At 40.2% G+C, this 20662-nt stretch overlaps 1 protein-coding gene across 7 annotated transcripts in view; it reads left to right on the top strand.

Annotated features, from left to right (window-relative positions):
- Positions 1 to 20662, top strand: part of POU2F1 (POU class 2 homeobox 1) — a 102580-nt gene that overhangs the window by 67541 nt on the left and 14377 nt on the right. For 2 of the 7 annotated variants that reach the window (XM_033052787.1, XM_033052784.2), the window contains exons 4-8: positions 833 to 886; positions 2488 to 2607; positions 4271 to 4450; positions 11228 to 11354; positions 18445 to 18539. In XM_033052787.1, the coding sequence (XP_032908678.1) occupies positions 833 to 886; positions 2488 to 2607; positions 4271 to 4450; positions 11228 to 11354; positions 18445 to 18539 (576 nt within the window). The remainder of the gene's footprint in view (positions 1 to 832; positions 887 to 2487; positions 2608 to 4270; positions 4451 to 11227; positions 11355 to 18444; positions 18540 to 20662) is intronic. The other 5 variants (XM_033052786.2, XM_033052785.2, XM_033052789.2 and 2 more) reach the window with 5 other exon arrangements.

Genomic DNA, 20662 nt, shown 5'->3' with positions numbered 1-20662 from the left:
CCTTTGAAAGTGTTGGTAATTAATTGCAAAGCATTCCTTCTCTATAACTCGGTGTGCTGGTAGAAACAAGGCAAGACTGATTCAAATGGACTTTAGTAAATGAAAATATAGCATATTTTGTACAGAGAAAATCCTTGTTAGAGACAAAAACCACTCCAAAAATCTCACTTCTGAAGCATCCGTTTTTCCTTGCTGCTCACCCAAAAGACCTTCTTTGGGCTTGTTAATTACAAACATTGAATTCAAGGTATTTATCATTTTATCATTTTAAGTATACCTGGATCAATACAGCGTTTGTAAAGTGTCTCTGGTCCTCTGTGTTGAGATCTTTTCAGTGGCTGAGGGCTGCAAATGCTTGAATGGGTTAATTTGAGGGAGAGTGGTTATGCTCTAGGTTCTGTGCTGTGCACGTGCTTGCTCATATCAGAAGGCTGGTGAGGGCAGTGTTAGGGTAAGACCCATTCTGAAATGGATGATGATGAGTAGAGCTTAATGCCCTTCCCTGAAGCCTGGATTTTTCCAGCAGGAATAGGACTTGTTGGCCTGTCCACCCCAATATACTCTGTTTCAACTCCATCCGTGGTAATACCTACATCCTTAGGCAGGAATAGCTTCAGTAAGAGGTAGATAGATAAACGACATAGTGAAAGACTCTTACAGATCTGTCTCAGCCTGGAGTACAGCCCCTACTCCACTGATTCAGGTGTTAGAGGGGCATACACTCTTCTTGGGAGAGTTTTTGTTGGGATGTGGGTGGGGAGATTGTTCTTTTTACATTATTAGTTTTCTGTGGATTCTACATTATTTCATTTCCATTTTTGCACTGTTGTAGGTCCAGCTCGCTGGAACAAGTTTACAGGCTGCTGCTCAGTCCTTAAATGTACAGGTAAAGACAGTTACTGCTGCTCATCCTCCTCTCATCCCAAACAGCATCAGTAGAGATAGTTCTTAACCTATGATACATTGCTCAGGTTTTTTCAGTCTGACTGGTTTTGCAAGTGATAGGTGTGAAGGAATAATACTTTTACAACTGTAAATCAGGTTCAGGATTTGTAAGCATTCAGGCTCTGGAGTTGTTTAAAACATGGACTGACCATAACTTAATGCTGAATTTTAGTCAGGTGTGGTATCATGAAAACCTTAAAACTCCAGGAATATTTCATAGTGAGTATTATTTTGCAATTTGTCCTTACTTCTGGTAGCTGAATACAGCAGTATAATGTGGCATTAACTATGTAATGTGGCTACTTTAGGCTACTTGTGTAAATTACACACAGTGATTTCAGAGTCAGAGTAATTGTTGTTTAATGATGTACATGAGACAGCAAAGCTTTCAAACTTTCCTATGATGCTGAGCACTTCAGTTTATCTCTTAACATTCTACTTCCTCTCTATACTATATTAAGGGGCAAGGGATGCAGTTTTATTGAAAACTGGTTTCAGTATTGCTTGTTATTAAAGAATGTAGGTAGTGCGTTACATGAAATGCAATAGAATGTGGACCCACTTATACATAATAACAATTTGGAAAGAAGAGGAGGTATAGTGACCTTCCTTTCTAAGAGGAAGGAGGCAGAAAATTGCCTTGGTTGCCATGGTAAACTTCCATCCCTGAGAGAGATGTTGGCAAACAGGCTGTATCTCCAGTGCAGAATGTTTACAGTCCTGCGCTGTAATTATCGCTCAATGACTGGCAGAATTAATCAGAGCCTTTATGTTAATTAGCCCGCTCTGCAGTCCCCAAAACAGGTGGTGGAAAATATGCAAATCTATGCAGAATTGTAATGTTCTGCATAACCAGTTTTAATTATCATAAAACTCTCTCCCCCTCTTCATGCACTTGCATTTCCTCCCTCATGTCTTCACAATTTCTTCCGTTTAAAAAAACAAACAACCAAACCACAAAAATAAATCAAAACAAACTTGAATCATTTAAAATAAAGCAGTATTCAATTAAATAAATGCTTTGAGTATTTAAAAGCACTGTATATATTATATATTTTGCTGTAGGCAGAGAAACCTGTAAGGATTTTTCAAATAGGTTCTGTATAAGCCAACAGTGTGATGACTTAGAGGTACAGGATGGAGATAGAGAAAATGGAAACACAATCTCCTTTCTCCCATTCCATTGTTGAGGATTTTAGGCAATGAATAATTTTAACAACCTTCTCTTTCTTCATGGTGAAAGGCAGCGTCAGCTTCAGTTGCATGGCGTAAAATGAAGTGAGACCTGAAAATAATGTCAGAGAGTTACAGGAGACCAGAGGGTCTCTTTGTTTTGTTTAAACTGCATTACCTACAGACATGTTTGAGCAATCGTAGCTGAGATGGTGGGCACACAGAGCCATTGCTTAAACACACTCTTAAAATAAACCCAAGGGCTTTTTGTATGCAGATGAAAGATTTTTATTGTGCAGTGTTGAGATAGCAACGTTATACATTAACATCTGTTTTACACTATAAAGAGTTGTATTTTTTTTTGACTAGTCTAAATCTAATGAAGAATCTGGGGACTCTCAGCAGCCAAGCCAGCCTTCCCAGCAGCCTTCAGTGCAGGCGGCCATACCCCAGACCCAGCTCATGCTGGCCGGAGGACAGATCACTGGGGTAAGAGTTACCCAGGGATGCTGCAGTCCCACGCAGCTGTCACCGAGGGGCACTGCAACTTCCTTTAACCTAGGGAGGAGCTTCAGTGGAAGTGGCAACACAAAATGTTTTCCTAGAAAAATAAGCAGACTGTACTATTCGGGGTTTGTCGCTAAGTATTTGCTTCCAAACAGCAACAGCAAAGAATTCTTTCTCTCTGTTCTCAATCCCTTTTGACTCTGCAGTGAAATTAAAACCTGTTAATAACAGTTACAAATGAGACAGTCACTGATGTCATAAAGAGGAGTTTTAATTTTTTTTTCAAGATTAAAATGAGGTATGGGAGAACAAGACTGAACCTTATAGCTGGGTGAAGAACAAAAATTATGGGAACTGTTAATTTTTCCTCTTTTCAAGCACATTTCTTTTTAACTCTAGTAAATTTTAACTCTAGTAGTACTTTTCTGAAGCCTATTGAACCCTTTCATTTTAACCTACTGATTTTGAGGGGTTTTTAATTGCAAAGCTTCAGGAGTAAATATGGGATAATTGTTGATTTAGACTTTCTGGTGTTTCTGAATTGTTGTAAAGGCTTTCAGTCATTTCAAAAAAGAGCAAGATTTGTGAATGAGCTGGTTAAAGAATTTGCTTCTACATAATCAGCTGTGCAGTATAAGAGTTTCTCTGTTAATAAGCTTAGGGCAGTTGCTCCAACAATATATTTATGATTTGAAGTGTTAGGTTAGATCATCCCTACACTTGCATGAAATGACTGCTTAATCTCAGGCTCAATTGTTAAACCTTCTCCTGTGTTAGTACGTAAATAAACATCCTATTTAGTTTCCAGTTAAGCATTGAAAGTTTTAGAAGTGAGACTGTTTCGCTGTGTTAAAACCTGGCATATCTTATTATTTTTTGCATTCTCAGAAACACTGGTTTGTTTTAATTCATTATTGTCTGCTGTAGTGAAACATTCAAAACTCCAGGCCTGTGCAGATATGGGTTGTAGTAAATATGGGCATCAAGATTCATTTACATGTAAAGGAGAGACTGCTGCCACCTGTTCCACAGAGATAATGTGTGTTTGGGAAAGGGAAGGGATGTAAAGTTGCCAACTCTATTCTATTAAAAAAAAAAAAAAGGCAGATGGGGAGACTTGGAGAGAAACAAATGGAGCTCATGTTCTTTACTTATATCTTAGGGCATAATGGAAATGATGGAATATGGCAGGGATTCATGCTAATGTGAAGCAGCTGGGGCGTTATCAGTTTGTTCAGTAGCCATAGCCAGCATTCCTGCTTCACATTCATCTGGCTAATCACTTGCTGTTCTGCTGGGTGTAAATTTCTTTTCAAATCCTGGCAATACTGATTCTTTTCTTTTGCTTGCTGCTTAATTGCTTTTTCCCTGATACTCCTGGTAGAGTTGTGAGGAAAACTTAGGAGCAGAGTTAGGTTCTGTAGGTTCCAGTAAGCGCAAATGTTGGTGGAGGTGCAGTTTGGTTCGTGTCAGGCCCTGGTAGGTTGGTTCCCACACTGTGTTGAGTAGCCAGCTGTCCTTCCTTGGCCATTTAGTGGAATAGCCCTAGGATTGGTTAACATAACTAGTACTGAGCTATCTAATGACTTTGTAGCTGAAGTGGCTCTTCCCATTATTAATGGCTGTGTTTTCTAATTGTTTATAGCTCACGTTGACGCCAGCCCAGCAACAGTTATTGCTCCAACAGGCGCAGGCCCAGTTGCTGGCGGCTGCAGTGCAGCACTCAGCCAGTCAGCAGCACAGCGCTGCTGGTGCCACCATCTCGGCCTCTGCTGCGACGCCGATGACGCAGATCCCTCTATCTCAGCCAATACAGATTGCACAGGTGAGCCTTGAGGCTTGAGAGGGTGGAAAACTAAAGAGGTTTTTTGACCGGTTGCACCATTCGAATAAAATCTGTCGTTCCTCGCCTCAGTGAGTTTCTAGAGTCCTCGGGCGTTGTTAGTCTTCCCTCGTGCATTTTTGGATGGTGAGGTTGGAGTTTGGTAGTCTTAGCAAGGAATGTGTGCCAGCTGCTCCTCAGTTCCACTGGGCCTCTGAGTTTGTGCCAGAATCTTGAGTAGGTGCTGTGTTTTCTGAATTTCCTTCCTTGTAATTAGAGTGAGAAAGGAGAAAAAAGGGTATGGAATGATGCCCGCAGAAATTGCACTTGTTGAGACCTGTATGGATGGGAAGTGATGACTGTGTATCAAAAAGGATGCTTGTCAGACCCCAGTGCTGCTTGTTAGAAGCCAAATGATAGGGCTGAAGAACAGCAGTTTGACTTGATCCATTTGTGTGCTATTTTGGCTTGCGAGTTCAATGGCAAAGAATGGGCACTCCCGCGTGTCTGGAGAGAAACTTGGAGCATCAGTTTGGTGTTGGAATCTGTCCAGTCTCATGGTCTGGTATAAAGACTTGTCAGTTCTGAAGAACTGCTTGCTGTGGATGTTCTGATTACTAGAAGCAGTGAGGAACCTCCTGGGTCTTCCAGGACTGGCTTAATTCAGTGTGGAGATTGCAGTGGCACTAACTCTGTGCTTAGTGTATGTAGTGGGGAAAATCCTTGGACTTGTGGACAAGGATCATCAAATGTGCATCTTGGACATCTTGAGTACTACAAGTACTGCGACTGTCTTGCTCATGCTGAGGTCCATCTTTCCATAGATTAAAGTTCTTGGTACATAATATCAGTTTTATTAGTCTAACTGTGCAAATTGTGTGGGGCATATAATCTTCAAAGCTGCTACTTCATAGAGCAAGTTCTTTAAGACTGTCTGATGCTTTTTTCTGTTCAGGCTCTTTTCTCTTGCATCCAACCAGGATGAAGTGTCTTGAACATGAGGACAAGAATGGGAGTGTTGCAACTGTCTGTGAAGCCCAGTGGTGAAATGTTCAATCCTTTCCTGTGCTGGTCCACTAGCTGAGTAACAGCCTGGCTGTGCCATCAGGTTTTCATTAGCTGAAGTGACAAACTTTTGTGGTGTTGGTCTATAAGTCCTTAGAGGCCAGAGTGGTGCCATCCTGTTTTTAAAACACCAGCACTGATGTTGTTTTGGTGAGGTGCCTCCCACTAAATCTTTTGTTGCACTGTGAGAAGTCACATCGCCAAATAACACCTTTAACCGAGGATTCCACTTCACTGGCATGATGTGGAGATGACCGAAGGATGTAGCATTCAAGGAAACTTGTAGTTCTCATATCCTAATTTTGTTAAGACTGTCTCTAGGCAATAATACAGACAGATTTCAAAAAGAGAATGGGGATTGTACTTGTTAAGGAGGTTGTTGGTTATAGCTTCTGACATCTTTCCATGCACCTGTCACAGAGTTCCCATTTGATGGGATGTGTTTTAACATGTATGTAAGCAATCCACAGGTGTGTGCCTCTCCTCTTCCAGGTGTGCAGCTTAAGATAGCAAGGTCTGCTTCACTCAAGTGTGGTGGCTTAAAATTTCCTATTAACAAAATCTGTACCTTGAACTGTCTGGCCTTAGGTTTGTGAAATAGGCCACCAAAGCAGTGGATACCAATGTGATGTGTGTGTGAGATGTTTTTAATCCTACTCTGCCACCTCAGTGTGAAGCTCTGAAAATGTGTGAAGCATTTACAATTATCAGTTTTGTACTGGCTTTTTCTCCAGAACTTAGAAAATCTTCAGGGGAGTGTTTGAGAGGAGTTGAAAAGATCAGGCACGTGCTGTCTAATAAGAGTTTCTGAAGGCAGCATTGTCTGACTTGTGCACATGAGTGAGCTAAAGGCTCTCTGAAAAATAGCATGTGATCATGTAGTTGCCACGTGCAGAACAAATTAAAGTTGTACTTGTTTTCTGACATTTCTAATTACAGTAATTTCACGAATACAAGCCGCACCAATTTGACTAAGATTTTGCTCCTAAACCGGAAATGCGGCTAATAATCAGGAGCGGCTAATACAACCTCAGAAGTGCCTGCCAGAGTGCTGAGCCGAGCAGCTGCAAAGTTGGCATTTTACGATTGTTACAAATCGCTACTCTGTTGCACCGCGGGTGGAGCCTGGCTCCCTGTAGGCAGCACGGGGGGCGGGGAGAGAGGCGGGAGAGCTCCCTTTCCTCCTCTGCCACAGCCCAGGGGAGAGACGGGGGGGGCCCGGCGCCGCCATTGCCGCGGCCCGGGGAGGAGAGGGGAAACCCGGGCCGCCCCTACCGCGGCCCGGGGAGGGGGGGGGAAGCTCGCGCCGCCATTGCTGCGGCCCGGGGAGGGGGGGGGAAGCGCGCGCCGCCATTGCTGCGGCTCGGGGAGGGGGGGAGAAGCCGGCGCCGCCATTGCTGCGGCTCGGGGAGGGGGGGGGAAGCGTGCGCAGCCATTGCTGCGGCTCGGGGAGCCGACGGGAGCCCCGCGCAGCCATTGCCGCGGCTCGGGGAGCCGACGGGGTGCTTTGTCCCCGCCCGCCGCCGCCGCGGCAGGAGCGGGGAAACTCCGTCCCTGCCCGCCGCCGGCGCCATGGGCGCGGGAAAGCTCCGTCCCCGCCCGCCGCCGCTGCCGTAGGAGCAGGGGAAGCTCCCTCCCTGCCTGCCACCGCAGGGCAGCGCCGACCCGGGGTGACCGAGCCCAGGGGCAGCGGCGGCCGGCCCCGAGCGGCAGCGCCGGGCTGGAGCACCTGGCCCCGTCAGCGGCCCCTAGCGGGCCGAGCCTGCACAGCCTTAGCTCAGCCAGTAAACCCCGCCATGGCGTGGTTCTGTTACTAATTGCACGCGGGTCCTCGCTGCGAACGACAAAGCGGCTTATATTCGGGTGCGGCTTATCTATGGACAAAAACCGAAATGTTTGCCAAGACCCAGAGATGCGGCTTATAGTCAGTGCGGCTTGTATTCGTGAATTTACTGTACTTAAATGTTTGACTTTACAATTAATGTCTTTTAGGGTGGGTTATTTTGGTACATACATGAGTGTGGTTGAATCTTGTTAACTGCTCCTTATGATGAAAGTGCAGGGCATAAATTGTGCAGGTGTTGGATATAATTTGAGTTACTTATGGAAAACATCTACCATCTAGGTTCATAGGCAGATAGCACCGTGCTTTTTGATCCACCTTGGCAAGGATTTGTAAGCAGTGCTCAGCTTTGTTTGTGTTGCTATTGTAAACATATAGCTGATTATACAAATAGCTGCATGTTTGTTTTAATTGATGATTTTTGAATAATTGATTAACTGGCAGGTCTCTGCAGCAGGGGTATTACCATATTTATTTTAATTAACTAATTGGAAAAGCTGACTCTTTAATGTGCACTGCAGTTCATGTAAGGTATCTGCTGCAGCAGCTTGGTAAGGAGCTCGTGCTGCTGCTGGGTTGGCACTAAACAGTAGTGTATCAGCTTTTGGGGTTCTTTATAAACTTCATTCTTCTCAGGATCTAGCCACTGTATTTATATGATGTAAATCTCAAAATGGCACAGATGCTTAAGTTTGTGCTGAAGCTGTAAGTGGAAATAATGGCATTGAATTTAGAAATCTAGATGATTTTTTTTTAAACAAAAAGTCTTCCTCACAGCAAGACACAGCTCTTGACAGATTATTCTGCTGAGGTAGGATTTGGATTGTTTTGATCTTTCTAAATTGCTAGGCAGCAGCAGAAGACATACATGTCTCCCTGAAAGTCTCTCCATCTCTCTCTATGTGCTTGTGCTAGCATACAGATTCTAGCACTGAGGAAAAAAAGATCAGTATAGGAAAACAGTGTCCAGTTTGTTCATGTGGTTGCTATTGGGAGATTTATTATAATGGTATAATTAACTAAATAATAAAACTTTCCCAAGGTGGAAATAAAGTTGGATGTCAAATGCATTTGAGGGGCTGGTAGGGCTATTTAGGAGTGATTAGCCTTGGAGGTATCATTTTCATTTTGTGTAGCAGAATTATATTTCTGTATTTAAACAAGACTTAGCCAACATACCATTTACCAAGGCAGATGCACAGAATAAGATTGCTTATATCAGTTATCCCTGAGGCCTCAATTTAAAAACAGTTTTCTCATATTAAAGTGTAAGAGCCTGATGATAAGAGCTGTCATGTCTTAGCTGGGTAGCCAGTGTTATGAATACTATAGTCTTAAACAAAAAGCTCTCCTCCTTTGATCTCTACAGATACACTACCACTGTTTCTTTGTATTCTTTCTTGCATATAACTCCATCTCCTGTGGGGGTGCTTGAAATCCTCTGAGATCTACTTGGTCATCTAGGGTGATTTCATTTGTTTGCTTTTGATTGGGAGAGGTCCTTAACCTGTTTTTCCATTGATACTTTTTTCTTCTACAGTGTCTTCCCAACTCTTCCTTGTGTTTCTGTTTTTTTCTCTTATCTGCCTCTATTTTCATCCTGCAGCCTCTCTTTATTTTCTTTTCTTCTGCCCAATGTTCACAACCTGAGTCAGCTTGCCCAGCTCTTTCCATTTCTGTTTTCAACTCTGCATCCAGTCCTCACATCCATTCCATTATGAGCCCCCTCTGAGCTGGAGGGTCAGCACAATCTGCAGAGGTAACCAGCTGAGCATTGAAAATCAGTAAGTGAGTGGAGATCCACGTTGTGTTGAGCTCAAGAAGTAAGAGGTTTTGGTAGCAGTTCTGACCAATGTGATATTAGGATATGAAGTCATAAGAAACATGGAGTTCCAGGATAGAACTGGAGCAGTTATTTCTCTCTTTCAAGAAGGAAATTTGCCTTGATTTCATAGGAATGGTTGCATTATTTCTGCAATTTTCTGAAAGCAAACAATACTATTGACTTTAAAACCACTTTTTTGCTCATGGGCACTTTTTAAAATTTTACCATTCTCTTATAAAATGGAAGTTTCCATTTCTTAAAAAGAGCATTGCTTTATCAATCCATCTGGTGTCTGTCTACCATATTATTACACTGCATGCTTTTGACTTAACAGGGCTAAGTAGCCCAAGTGATTGATGGCCAGTGTCTGTGTAATGCAGGTTAAGTAGTCGTTTTCTTATAATGCCTGTCTATGGTCTCATAAATCAGTGGACTCCCTATTTTTTCCCCTCCCTAGTCTTCCTTTCTGACATTCCCCACCCCCATCTCCAGAAGGGGGGTTGCAACTTTCAAGTTACAGTTTTAGCAGATTTAAAATAATGTAAGGTCACTGATAACAGCATTGTGTAAGAAAGAAGTTCTCCTTGTCAGTCTGTCTTGACTTCTCATCTCCAAATCCACGGCTGGCAGTGAATGGCCTGTCCCATCCTCTGGCTGAACAGGTCTGGGGAGTGCATCAGTCCGAGGAGCATCTTAAGGAGTGGCTCTTTGTTACTCTGGTTGCCTTGAATTCCTGTGTGTTTGGGGCTGTGTGAAGATGAGCAGCTCCAAGCAGCCTCACCGGGCACTGGTTTTTTGGCACTGCTACACCTGAACATGGTTTCTTTGCAAAAAGGGATCTGAATAACTTCCTGAAACAGAGCTCTGGGACAGTCTTCTCATTTGCTTGGTTTGGTTTGTGTAGTGGGAGGTTACAAGTGTGGGGAGTATTTCATTCAGGCTTTTTTCCACCTGTTTGGTGAGTATTTTGAAACAGATTCTTCCTGGAAAGATGGAAAAATCCAAAAAGAGTGTTTAGGTAGTTTTCATGGATTACCACTGTTATGTTGACTGACTTCATGGCATATTTTTTAAATTCCAGTTGCTCTTGTTATTGTCCTGTTTGGAGATGAAAAGAAAAAGGCTAGTTAGGGGGAAAAATATTTTCAAGTGGTTCTCTATGTTTTCATTCTCCAGCTAAATGTCAGGTTGAAGCATTTTTCTTGAAAACTCAGTTTCTCAGAGATTAACATTTTGCATTGAGACCTGTCATTTAATTATAGAAAATTAATAGTCCTGAATGGTTTAAATACATAAAGGTAGGGTTCTGCAATAATGCAGTGTTTGGATTATTCCTTTTAACCTTTCATTATGGTCATATCTATTAAGCTTATTGTAATTTGTTTCAGAACAAATCAAATATATTTACTAATTGAGTTAGCTATTTTCTGAAATTTGAACTGAACAACCAGAATGCAAACAAGGAATCTGTAATACTTTGCTTTCCTGTTGTTGATTCAAATGGTAATTGCAGACTGTTGTCACAAAAAAAAATAGCTCCCAATTAAAATGCTTGATTTGTAGCAGAGTTCCATCCTCAAAAAAATAAGTTTGAGAGCTCTTTTGTGCTGATAAGTCTTAATATATTTGAAAACCCCTGAATCAATGGGGGGAAGAGAGATTAATTTGCTTGGTTGGTTTGGTTTGTTTTGATTTTAAAGCAGAACGGTTTTGGATATACTTTGCTGGTTAATTTAGTAAATTACTTTGGTTTTATGAAGAAGAGTGAAACTCAAATTGCCATTCTAAAGGATACTCAGTAGCAGGACTTCTGCTGTGTTTGACATCCACTTTTATCTCCAAATGTTAGAGTGTAGCTGGCTGATAGGAAATCTTATATTGGGAATCATTACTGACTTAAATGTCTAACGCACAGCTCTTTCTCTTTTCTTTTTTTCTTTTTTCCTTTTTTTTTTGTATTCTCTTTTTTTCTCTTTTTTTTTTCTTTTTTTTTCTTTTCTTTATTTTTCTTTTTTTTTTTTTTTTTTCCCCTTCCCATTTCCTTAAGGATTTGCAGCACTTGCAGCAGCTTCAGCAGCAGAATCTCAACCTGCAACAGTTTGTGTTGGTGCATCCAACAACCAACTTGCAGCCAGCACAGTTCATCATCTCACAAACGCCGCAGGGGCAGCAGGGTAAGTGCTCCTTGCCACTAAAGCAAACCATACACAGCATTTTTTAGGGGAGAAGGTGAAACTCAGGTGGTTCATACCAATGCTCAACCTTCTCCCAGACAGCTTTTACCCCGCTAAGTTTATATCCTCAGTATTCCACATGGTGTGGAATATCCCTTTGGCCAGTTTGGGTCATGGCTCTGTCCTCTTCCAGCTTCTTGTGCCTCCTAACCTGCTTGCTGGTGGGATGTGTGAGAAGCTAAAGACTCCTTGACTCTAAATACTGCTTGGCAATAGTACAAGTAGTAATAGTAGAGTATAATAATAGTAGTGGTAATAGTAAAGTAAAACATCAGTGTGTTATCAACATTGTTCTCATCCAAAATCCAAATCACAGCACTGTACCAGCTATTAAGAAGAAAACTAACTCTGTCTCAGTCAAAAGCAGGACAGACTGAAAAAAGATTACAAAATCAAAAGTCCTTGTGGGAGTCTGGAAAAGTATTTAAGCCTAAAGAGTGTACAGTGAATTTTGTCCTAAACTGAAATGATAATTAACACCTTGGGAAAAGAGCTAGAATGCTGGATTTGTGTGACAGCTCATATAATAATATTTTGGCAATTCACTGCGTATAACACATATGCCAAAGAGACAAGACAGTGGTAGGTGGTGCTGTGTCAGAGCAGTTAAGTTGTTGTACAGTAGCTTTGTTCTGAGGGCTGATGTGTCCAGGCTGCAATGCATCACAGTGCTGATTGCACCCCATTTGTTGATGCCCACAGAAAACTGCATTTAGCCATGGCTTCTTATGCTGATATACTCCAATGGCCTTTTTTCCCCCTTTTCTCTTCTACATGGACTCTACTCAGTTGTTCAGGTCTGGTAATCCAAAGATTCTTGCTCAGAAGGCAAATCCTGTTATGCTTGAAGAGTCCTGCAGAGCCTGGCTGTCCTATAAAGCAGCTCTTTGCACCTCATTTTCTTCTGTTCCTTTCAATTTTTTTCATGCATCATTCCTTCGTACTTACTGTGACTTGGATAGAACTGGCTTTCCATTACGCTGAAGGGCTCTTGCTGTCTGAATGCTCTCACATTTGAATAAAGGGTTAGTCAAAATTACCTTCCTTTTAATAGGACTTGATTTAGGAGAGATTTTTTACTAGCACTGGTAGAAAATGGCTGAAAGGCTATTCATGGAAGCATTTAGTGATGTACTGCTTTCTTAAAATGAAGCAGAACTTGTAAACTTAACATGCTGTACTAAAGAAATCAAACACTAAGATTTAGTTCAAGAGTTCTTCAAAACTTGTTTTTTTTTAAAAATAAATTCTTTTCAGAAAACTGCAAGCACAAAAGCGTTGTTTTGAAAAACTCATTGGTATTGATGTCCGCCTACATTTTCCAGATAAATTTTACTGGTTTTCTAAAATACCTCTGAAGATGTTTTAGAAAAAGGAAAACTAAGAGAATCAAATTGTATTCATCCCCCAAAATGAGTTGTTTGCATCATAGAAGGGAAGCAAGGCTTTCTTGTTTGTTTAAAATCTCCTGAAGTAGAATAAGTACTAGATGAGATTTTCATAGTACCTTTTCCAGAGGCCATCTCTGCAAAATTATTTCTTCACTACAATTTAAGACCTGCATATTGCTGTCACCAGTGACGCAGTGCAGGTAGAGACATCATGTTTTACTGGTAATGTGCAGCCTGGACAACTGAATAGCTCAAAAATGTTGGAAGATTTATATGCTGAATTCTGACCATAGGCCATTAGTGTGTGACAACCTTCCAAACTGAAATGCTTGAATAGATCTCATTTTCTTCATGAGCACTCAATGATAAAGCAACATGTATGTCATAATACCCCATATATCACTTTTTGATATGTTTTTTTTGCGTTTCTTCATGGTTATTGTTAGAAGATCTCAAACAGTACATTATTATTTATGAGAAAGATTGAGAAAGTGTGTATTTTTATTTTGTTATTTGCTGTTGCAGCTGACTTTTCCATGTTGTTCTTGCCCTATTGCTCCATTAGTCAACTTCATAAAATAATAAATATTCTGAAGAAACTAGCATAGAGTTTTATTCAAAACCGATGTAATTTTTTTTTTTTTTTGGATGCTTCATTGGTACTGCATGGAGCTTTATATATGTACACATTTAATAATGAACATAAAAATTCAGATTTGTGTATAGATTATGTATTCTGGAAGAAATTTCTTGCTTTACAGACTACATATTTTGTGTGTGCCATGTAGTCATATAAATGAGAAACACTGGTTTTAAATGAGAAGAGTTTTGAGGGAAATAAGTGAAGAGTAGTGTATCTAAACAAGATTGTAGTGAAGATTTAAGCAAGATTTAGTGAAGGAAAATGTTTTACTTAGAGGCAAAGGAGTACAGAGAGATGCAGTCACCAGCAATTGTATTTAGATTCTTGAAGGGGTTGAACATCACGAGCTGAGATCCAACTTTTGAAAAAATTTAGGCAATTCAGTATCTAAAATATTAATCAATAATTAGGATGTTATTCTACTAGCTTTCTTCAACACACGTATTGTAGCTGCCAGCAGCAGATAGGAAATTTTCCCCAGAAATCCACTGCCATATGTCTAATGTAGTCACCTTCCTTTTCCACACAATTTCTGGCTATTTATGGGCTTATATGAAACAAGTTTTAAAGTTCCCATTTTTCATGGCTGGTAATTGATAACATCATAACTGAAAGAATTGTTTCAAGCCTCAACAGATATGCAGAAGATCGAATGGAAATAGAAATCTGGAACATTTTCTTATTCAGTGCAACTGTTGTTCATATTATTGTTAAAGTCACCAGCAGGAATGTAGCACCTTGTAATGTCTTTATACCTCTTGTATCTGTTCTTGTATCTAATAGAGCTGTCTCTAAAATAATCAATTTAACATCTCTTACTACAATTACAGCTGCTCCTTAAAAATATTGCCCTCATCGGGTGACTGTTAACCCTTTTACTTGTGAGACATTGCTAATACAAATCATATCAGTGAAAATCTGAATTGGGGAGTGGTGCTGCATTTAATTTAAATTAATCTTGCAAACAGAAGTTGTTAAGATCTAAGCAAAGACTATATCACAATGAGATTTAGAAATTACACTTACAAAGAAAATATCCAGAAAGGCAGAAGGTGGAAGACAAGCTATTAATTAACTATAAACACTGAAACCTTCCTAGTCTCAAGTTATTGGTATTTATTATTAAAGACAGTCTTTATGATTTTTTTTTAATTGTAAAATTGCTTGGGCCAAATCCAGTCCTCTTTTCTTCTTTCATACATGTTACACAGACTTTGAGACCCCACTCATGTGGAAGTTGTAATGGCTTTGTCTTGCAAGCTAACTTCCAGTGAGAGGATGAACAACTTTGGCACAGATAAAGCAGTCAAGTTCTTATATGAAAAAATTCACTCTTTTGGGAGATCAGTTTGGGATGAATTATGTATTATGCTTCTGGGCCAACTTTTTTAAAATTATGCTGAAAAAGTCTGTGCTTGAATGTTTGTTTTATCTTTTGTTTAATTTTAGATAGAACTGAATCCCAGATCAGTCCTAGGGGACTCTTGGCTGGCAGGAAGAGTTTTCTGGCTTGGACCATTATTCATGCTACTCTTAGACATACAGGAAAAATCCTGAATGACAATAGATATATTTGCTATAACTATTAGAAAGAAATTAAATACCTCTAAACTATCACACTTCTGCATAGATCCTTATTCTGGAGTGCGACATAGGTGATTGGTGTCCCATATTTAATGCAATAATATCACAGGGCTCTTAAAACCTAGAGCAGAGGGTTAGGAATATGACCTCTGTAAAGTATACAAGTACAATACCAGCTTTTATAGGTTCAAAAAAATCATGTGGGTTGGAAGGGACCTCTAGAGACCAGGTAGAATTGTTCAAAGCAGGGCCAATTACAGCAGCTATTCAGCACCTCAGCCAGTTGAATTGAACATGTACAAGAACGGAGTTTCTGCAACATTTTCAAGTACCTGCCCCAAGAGTTGACTGCTACAATCTTAAAAAAAAAATTGTTTTCCTATATCTAGTTGGAGTTTTCCATGTTCTGATATCCAGTGCATCTCATTGCAGTGTATCCATTTTTGTCTTTGAAGAAAGCAGTAGGATCTCACCTTAGTCTTGTCATCAGGCTGAAAAAACCAGCTCATTTACCTGTTCCAGCCTGTTAGCCTCCCTGGTGGGCCTTGGATGTACAAAATCCAGGATGACTTTGTGCCTTGTACTGGGAAACCCAAAGCTGACAGCAAGACTCCAGCTGTAGTGTCACAGGTGCCAAATGAGGGAGAAGCACAACCCTTGACCTGCTGGCTGCACTGCTGTGAGGACAGCCCAGGATGTGGTTGGCTGTCTTGAAAGGGCACATTGCCAGTTCATGTTCATCATATTGTCCTCCAGGACCCCCAGGACTTTTTCCTGTGGGACTGCATTCCAGCCAACCAGTGCCCACCCTGTATTGCTGCACAGGGTTATTCCAGCCCCCACTCAGAATATTGTATTTTCCTGCATCATGAGGCTTCATTTGTACAGCTAGTCTAGACCCTTGTTTCTGGCCTGTTGTTTGCTTCCCCAACTTTGGTATTGTCCACAGACCTGCTGAGAATATTTAGGCACCAGCAGCTGCCTAAAAAACTGGATTTACTTAGAAAAGGCAGTGCTATGCGATCTGTAAGTTGAGTCACTGAAGGTATTTTGGACCTCAATGATTTCTTCTCAGAAAAGAAATCAAGGAGAAGCTTAGACTGGTTCAAGTCATATCTTAAAAGAGCACAACTGCATCTGGCCACCCATGAGAGCCAAGGAGTGCCCAGAGTGTGTGCATGACAGCAAAAGGCTGTGATCACAGAGAGAAACATTGCCAAAACAGTCCAGCTGCTTTCCCATCCCCTGGTCATTCCTTCAGTCATCTGCAGGTTGAACTGATTTGTTCTGTCTCCAGTTTCTGCCTGTGACACCTTGTGTCAACTCCTCTTACACAGGATAAAATGATATAAAAACAGTAGATTAAATGTGCGTAGATTATTTTATACTGATAAATCCATGGTAATTACTTCAGACCTTGTGAGTGAGAATAGAATTAGGAAGAGTGTAGTCATCTTGTCATCTCTTTAGCAAAATTGTTAATGCCAGAAAAACATCCACTGGGATTTCTCTGGGGACAAAAAGTCACAAGAGGCCAGGCCTAATTACTCTGATTGCAGTCATAAGACAAGTCAGTAACTTGTAATCGATGGTGTTACCAGTGGACTAGAACTCAAATGTCATCGCTGTCAGCTGCCTGGTTTTTGTTTCATTATTGGTCAGCCACTCTGTAGTGACAGTATGATGGGCTTACCCCTTTCTCTTTCAAGCTGTTGGTTTAAAATCCACTGAATTAAAGTAAAAAACTCTGCACTTACAGATGACTGTTTACTAAATAATATTTAGATTTGGGCTGCTAAAATCATCTTTCCAGTGAACAAATATTTGCTTGCAAAACTTGTAAAAAGCAGTGTGTAGCTGTAGTAGGTGGCTGTCTTGGAAGTTCCCTGAGCAGCTCTGTTCCCTCACACTGTGGCTTTTCAAAAACACAGCTGGAACACGTTGATTATGTGGTGCAAAGCAAATTTACATCATTGTCTGTGCTGGGCTATGCTATTATGTTACATAAGCAACTGGCTGTATTCTGTACATCCCGAGCATCTTGGTAGCAACATATTCTGTTTAAAATACATATGCAGCTCTTTGTTAAACAAAAATCAAGTGTCACTGTCAGATGATAGCTCTTCTGTGCTTGTGTATCCCTTACTGAGGATGCATTTTCTCCTTCTTAACCATGGTAATCCCTCTTTCCACGTTTCTTATGACCTTAACCTCGCATAAAACATCCAGTTCCTCACTCAGTATTTATCAAGTCCTAAATTCTGTTTCCCCTGCCTTTATTCTGCTAAGAGGTAGAACAGGCAGCTGATGATGTTGAATTTAAATGGTACATAGTTGATGGTGGCATAACAGACCATCCTTCTATTGTTCCCCCCCTGGTTTTAGGGACTAGATATATTGAAGTGTAAGTTTAATTAGTCAAGTTCTTAAGTTTTTATAGTGGAAATGGATAGTTGTAACCAAGAGGTACCAAAAAAAATAACAGTTAATATTTCTCACAGTAAAATCAAAGGATTTGACTAACAGTAGGTATATTTTTATCAAGATTCTGTCCCTTAAAATCAGATACATTTTTCCATTAGAAATGCAAAAAAAAAAACCCCAAAATTTATACCTTCTAGTTAAATTGTAAAAATAGTGGACTGTATTTGTAGATCAACAGTATATTACACATATTGGTTCTATCAGTTGCAACTGTTCTTTGATGTTGTCAACTTTTCATAGTAGCAGGGTTTTTCTATATTCAGTGTAGTGTTTATTCTATTTGTTAAAATTGAGCAGTATTCAGTATCTTACCTAAATTTAATCCCAATTACTTTTTCCAAAACATTCCTACTTCATTTGACCCAGGAGGGAGTTATCTAGATTTGTTGTGTCTTCAGGTGTGGTCTTCTTAAGTCTGCCAGAAAGCTTCCTTCTCGTTAGGCAGCTGGCATAGGGTGGTTTGGAGAGAAAGAGGGTGATCAAGAAACCAAATTTGTGGGTTTGATGAGTACTCAGTTGCTAAATTTGATCTCATTAGTGCTCAGTGTTTTTGTATGGCTCCACAATTCTTGGTCAGCTCTTGGTTACCAGAAGAGGTATATCCAAACTCTGCATGCTGAAAAGGGCAGTCAGTTATTCCTGCACACAGAACTGGGATGACCTAGATCATTGCCAGCTCTTTCTGCAGAGGAGAATTTCACTTCTCCCTCTTACCCTTCCATCACTACTTACACTTCAGGGAAATGCAGGGGGATTTTGGGCTGAAAACACCAAAGTCTGAAGATGCCTATGCAAAGATGAAATGAATGCTCACATCTCAATTTTTTTTTTTTTTTTTACTTTCCATTATTGCAAGAGCCTTGTTTTACTTCATTTCATGCTTTATGTTTTTGAATGACAAACCAAATGCACACTTTTGTCTCTCCAGGTCTCCTGCAAGCGCAGAATCTCTTAACGCAACTACCTCAGCAAAGCCAAGCCAACCTCCTGCAGTCTCAGCCAAGCATCACCCTTGCCTCGCAGGTCAGGCTTATTCCTACACTTCATGACTTGCTTTGAGGGGATTTAAACTATGGCAAGTGAACAGACCCTTTGTATTAGTTACCTGAATAGATGTTGTAGCTATCATAGTGAGATAGTTCAGGTTTGTAGCTCCCACCCCAATGTGCCTCTTCCCAAGCTGTAACGTTCTAAAGTGGGTTTTTAGCTGGAAATTTTAATGTTTGATACCTTGAGTTAATGGCCCTAGAGCATTGTTTGATTTCCTGTAAGGTTTTGTTGGAAATTCAGAGGAGCAAGGTGTGAGGTCCCTCAAAAGCACCAAAGAGAGGTTACTACCAAGTCTCTTTCTGAAGATTGCAGTGGTAATCTATCTTCATTTTAGTGTGGTTATTTTGCCAGTCTTACCAATTACAGTCTGTGAAACTGAACACATTGTTAGAAATGAAACATTCTAATTTTCTGATAGATGTGTATTAAAATATTAGAACTCTGTGATTAAGTTTTCAGACTGTAAGAAAAGCAATTTTAAGGTTGCATGTACCTGTAAATTTAGTTGTGCTTGGCTCTGGGTTTTACTGTGCAGTTTAGTTTCATGGCTGCATGCTGTTTTTCAAATACCATGTAATATCACACAGTATCTTCCTGCCACCTCGGTTACATATAAGAATTTTCTAGTCTGCAATAAGGTGCCTGAGTCTATCAGAGTCTTAGAAAACTACATTTTCTATTATACCACCTCTAGTATTTTTCATGCACCATGTGGAAAATGGAATTTGTCTCACCTCTAGTTCATACCTCAGCTAGTAGCATGATTCTCCACTGATGATTATTCTTGGATTTAAAAAAAAAATTAAAACTACTAAGAAAGAATAAATTATGTAAAGTGGGTGAAATCAGTGAAGACATATTGCAGTAATTACCCACTGTGATTAATGTAAATTAAAAATATTTTAAAACCTGTAAGTGTGACACATGTATCTGCAATCCTAGAAAGATCATATAAGATTACATTATTTCTCAAGTAATGGAATTATAGATCTTGACCTCCCTCTACCATCTGCTGTGCACTGCAAAACACTGCACTAACCCAGGAGGAAAACAACATAAGGAGTTATGTAAAGACTGAGCTATATGTAGGCCATCTCTTTTAGAAGAGGCTTTTCTGAACCTTTGCATAGACTTTGCATAATACTCTAGTGCTGCCTGGACTTGAGGCTGTTCTTATTTGCCCTGAAGGAGTCCAGAGTTTCAGAGCTGGGTGTAGGACACAAGGACATGAAATCACCTTTACTGAAGAACCACAGCTAGACTGACTAGAATTTAACTGGAGTAAATGATTTGTCTCTGCATCTCAGCTGATCATGGCATGTAAGGAGGTAGAGCTAGGCACTCAAAGCTTCTTTCCAGTGTTCTGCACACAAAGCCTAAACTGTGCAATACCAGATCTAAATATATTTTGTTCACCTGTGAACATTTTCCAATACGCTAATTTTTTTCACTTGTTTACCGTAGTTGCATCACAAAATACTTCAGTATGCCAATATTCAGGAATACTGAACCTTCCATGGGCTTCCTAGAAAATTACCCTTTATATAGAAGAAAAGTGTGAATGAATGAATGAATCATTTTCTGCAGATTGCCTTTGCTTAAGTTCTTGTGTCACCAGTATGTTCATTTTACTGTTGCAACTATTGATGGAAAGGTTAGAGGTAAATCTAGTTTATTCTTCCTGAAGAGTTGAGTCAGTCACAAGAGATGGCATTGAGGAAACTTGCCATGTTTGCTGCATCTGTACATGCTCACTCTTCCAGGATTAAATGGGAGATTTGAATCTTTTGGGCTGATGACAATCTAACACCTCACAAAACCAGTAGATTCAATTTTAAATTTTTTAACAGGAGTGGATACCAAGGTGTCTATAAGTGGTAGAAGTGTGTTAAGTAGAGTGTTTCAGCCTTTCTTTGAGCAGCTTCTGCAGCAAGTGAAAGTTGTTGGTTACCATTGAACATTTCTTACTTTTCTTTAACTGGTTATGACAGAACCTTTAAAAGCTTGTCATACTATTGTAGTTTTCTGGATTGTGTTTGCTTGTTCTGGAGAGGAATGTTAATAAATTGGAGGAACTTCCAGATTGCAGGAAATGT

Source organism: Catharus ustulatus, chromosome 2 (assembly GCF_009819885.2).
Source record: "Catharus ustulatus isolate bCatUst1 chromosome 2, bCatUst1.pri.v2, whole genome shotgun sequence".
In the NCBI taxonomy this organism is placed as follows: Eukaryota; Metazoa; Chordata; class Aves; order Passeriformes; family Turdidae; genus Catharus; species Catharus ustulatus.
Note: the sequence above shows the minus strand (reverse complement) of the source record. Positions and strands in the feature narration are given on the sequence as shown.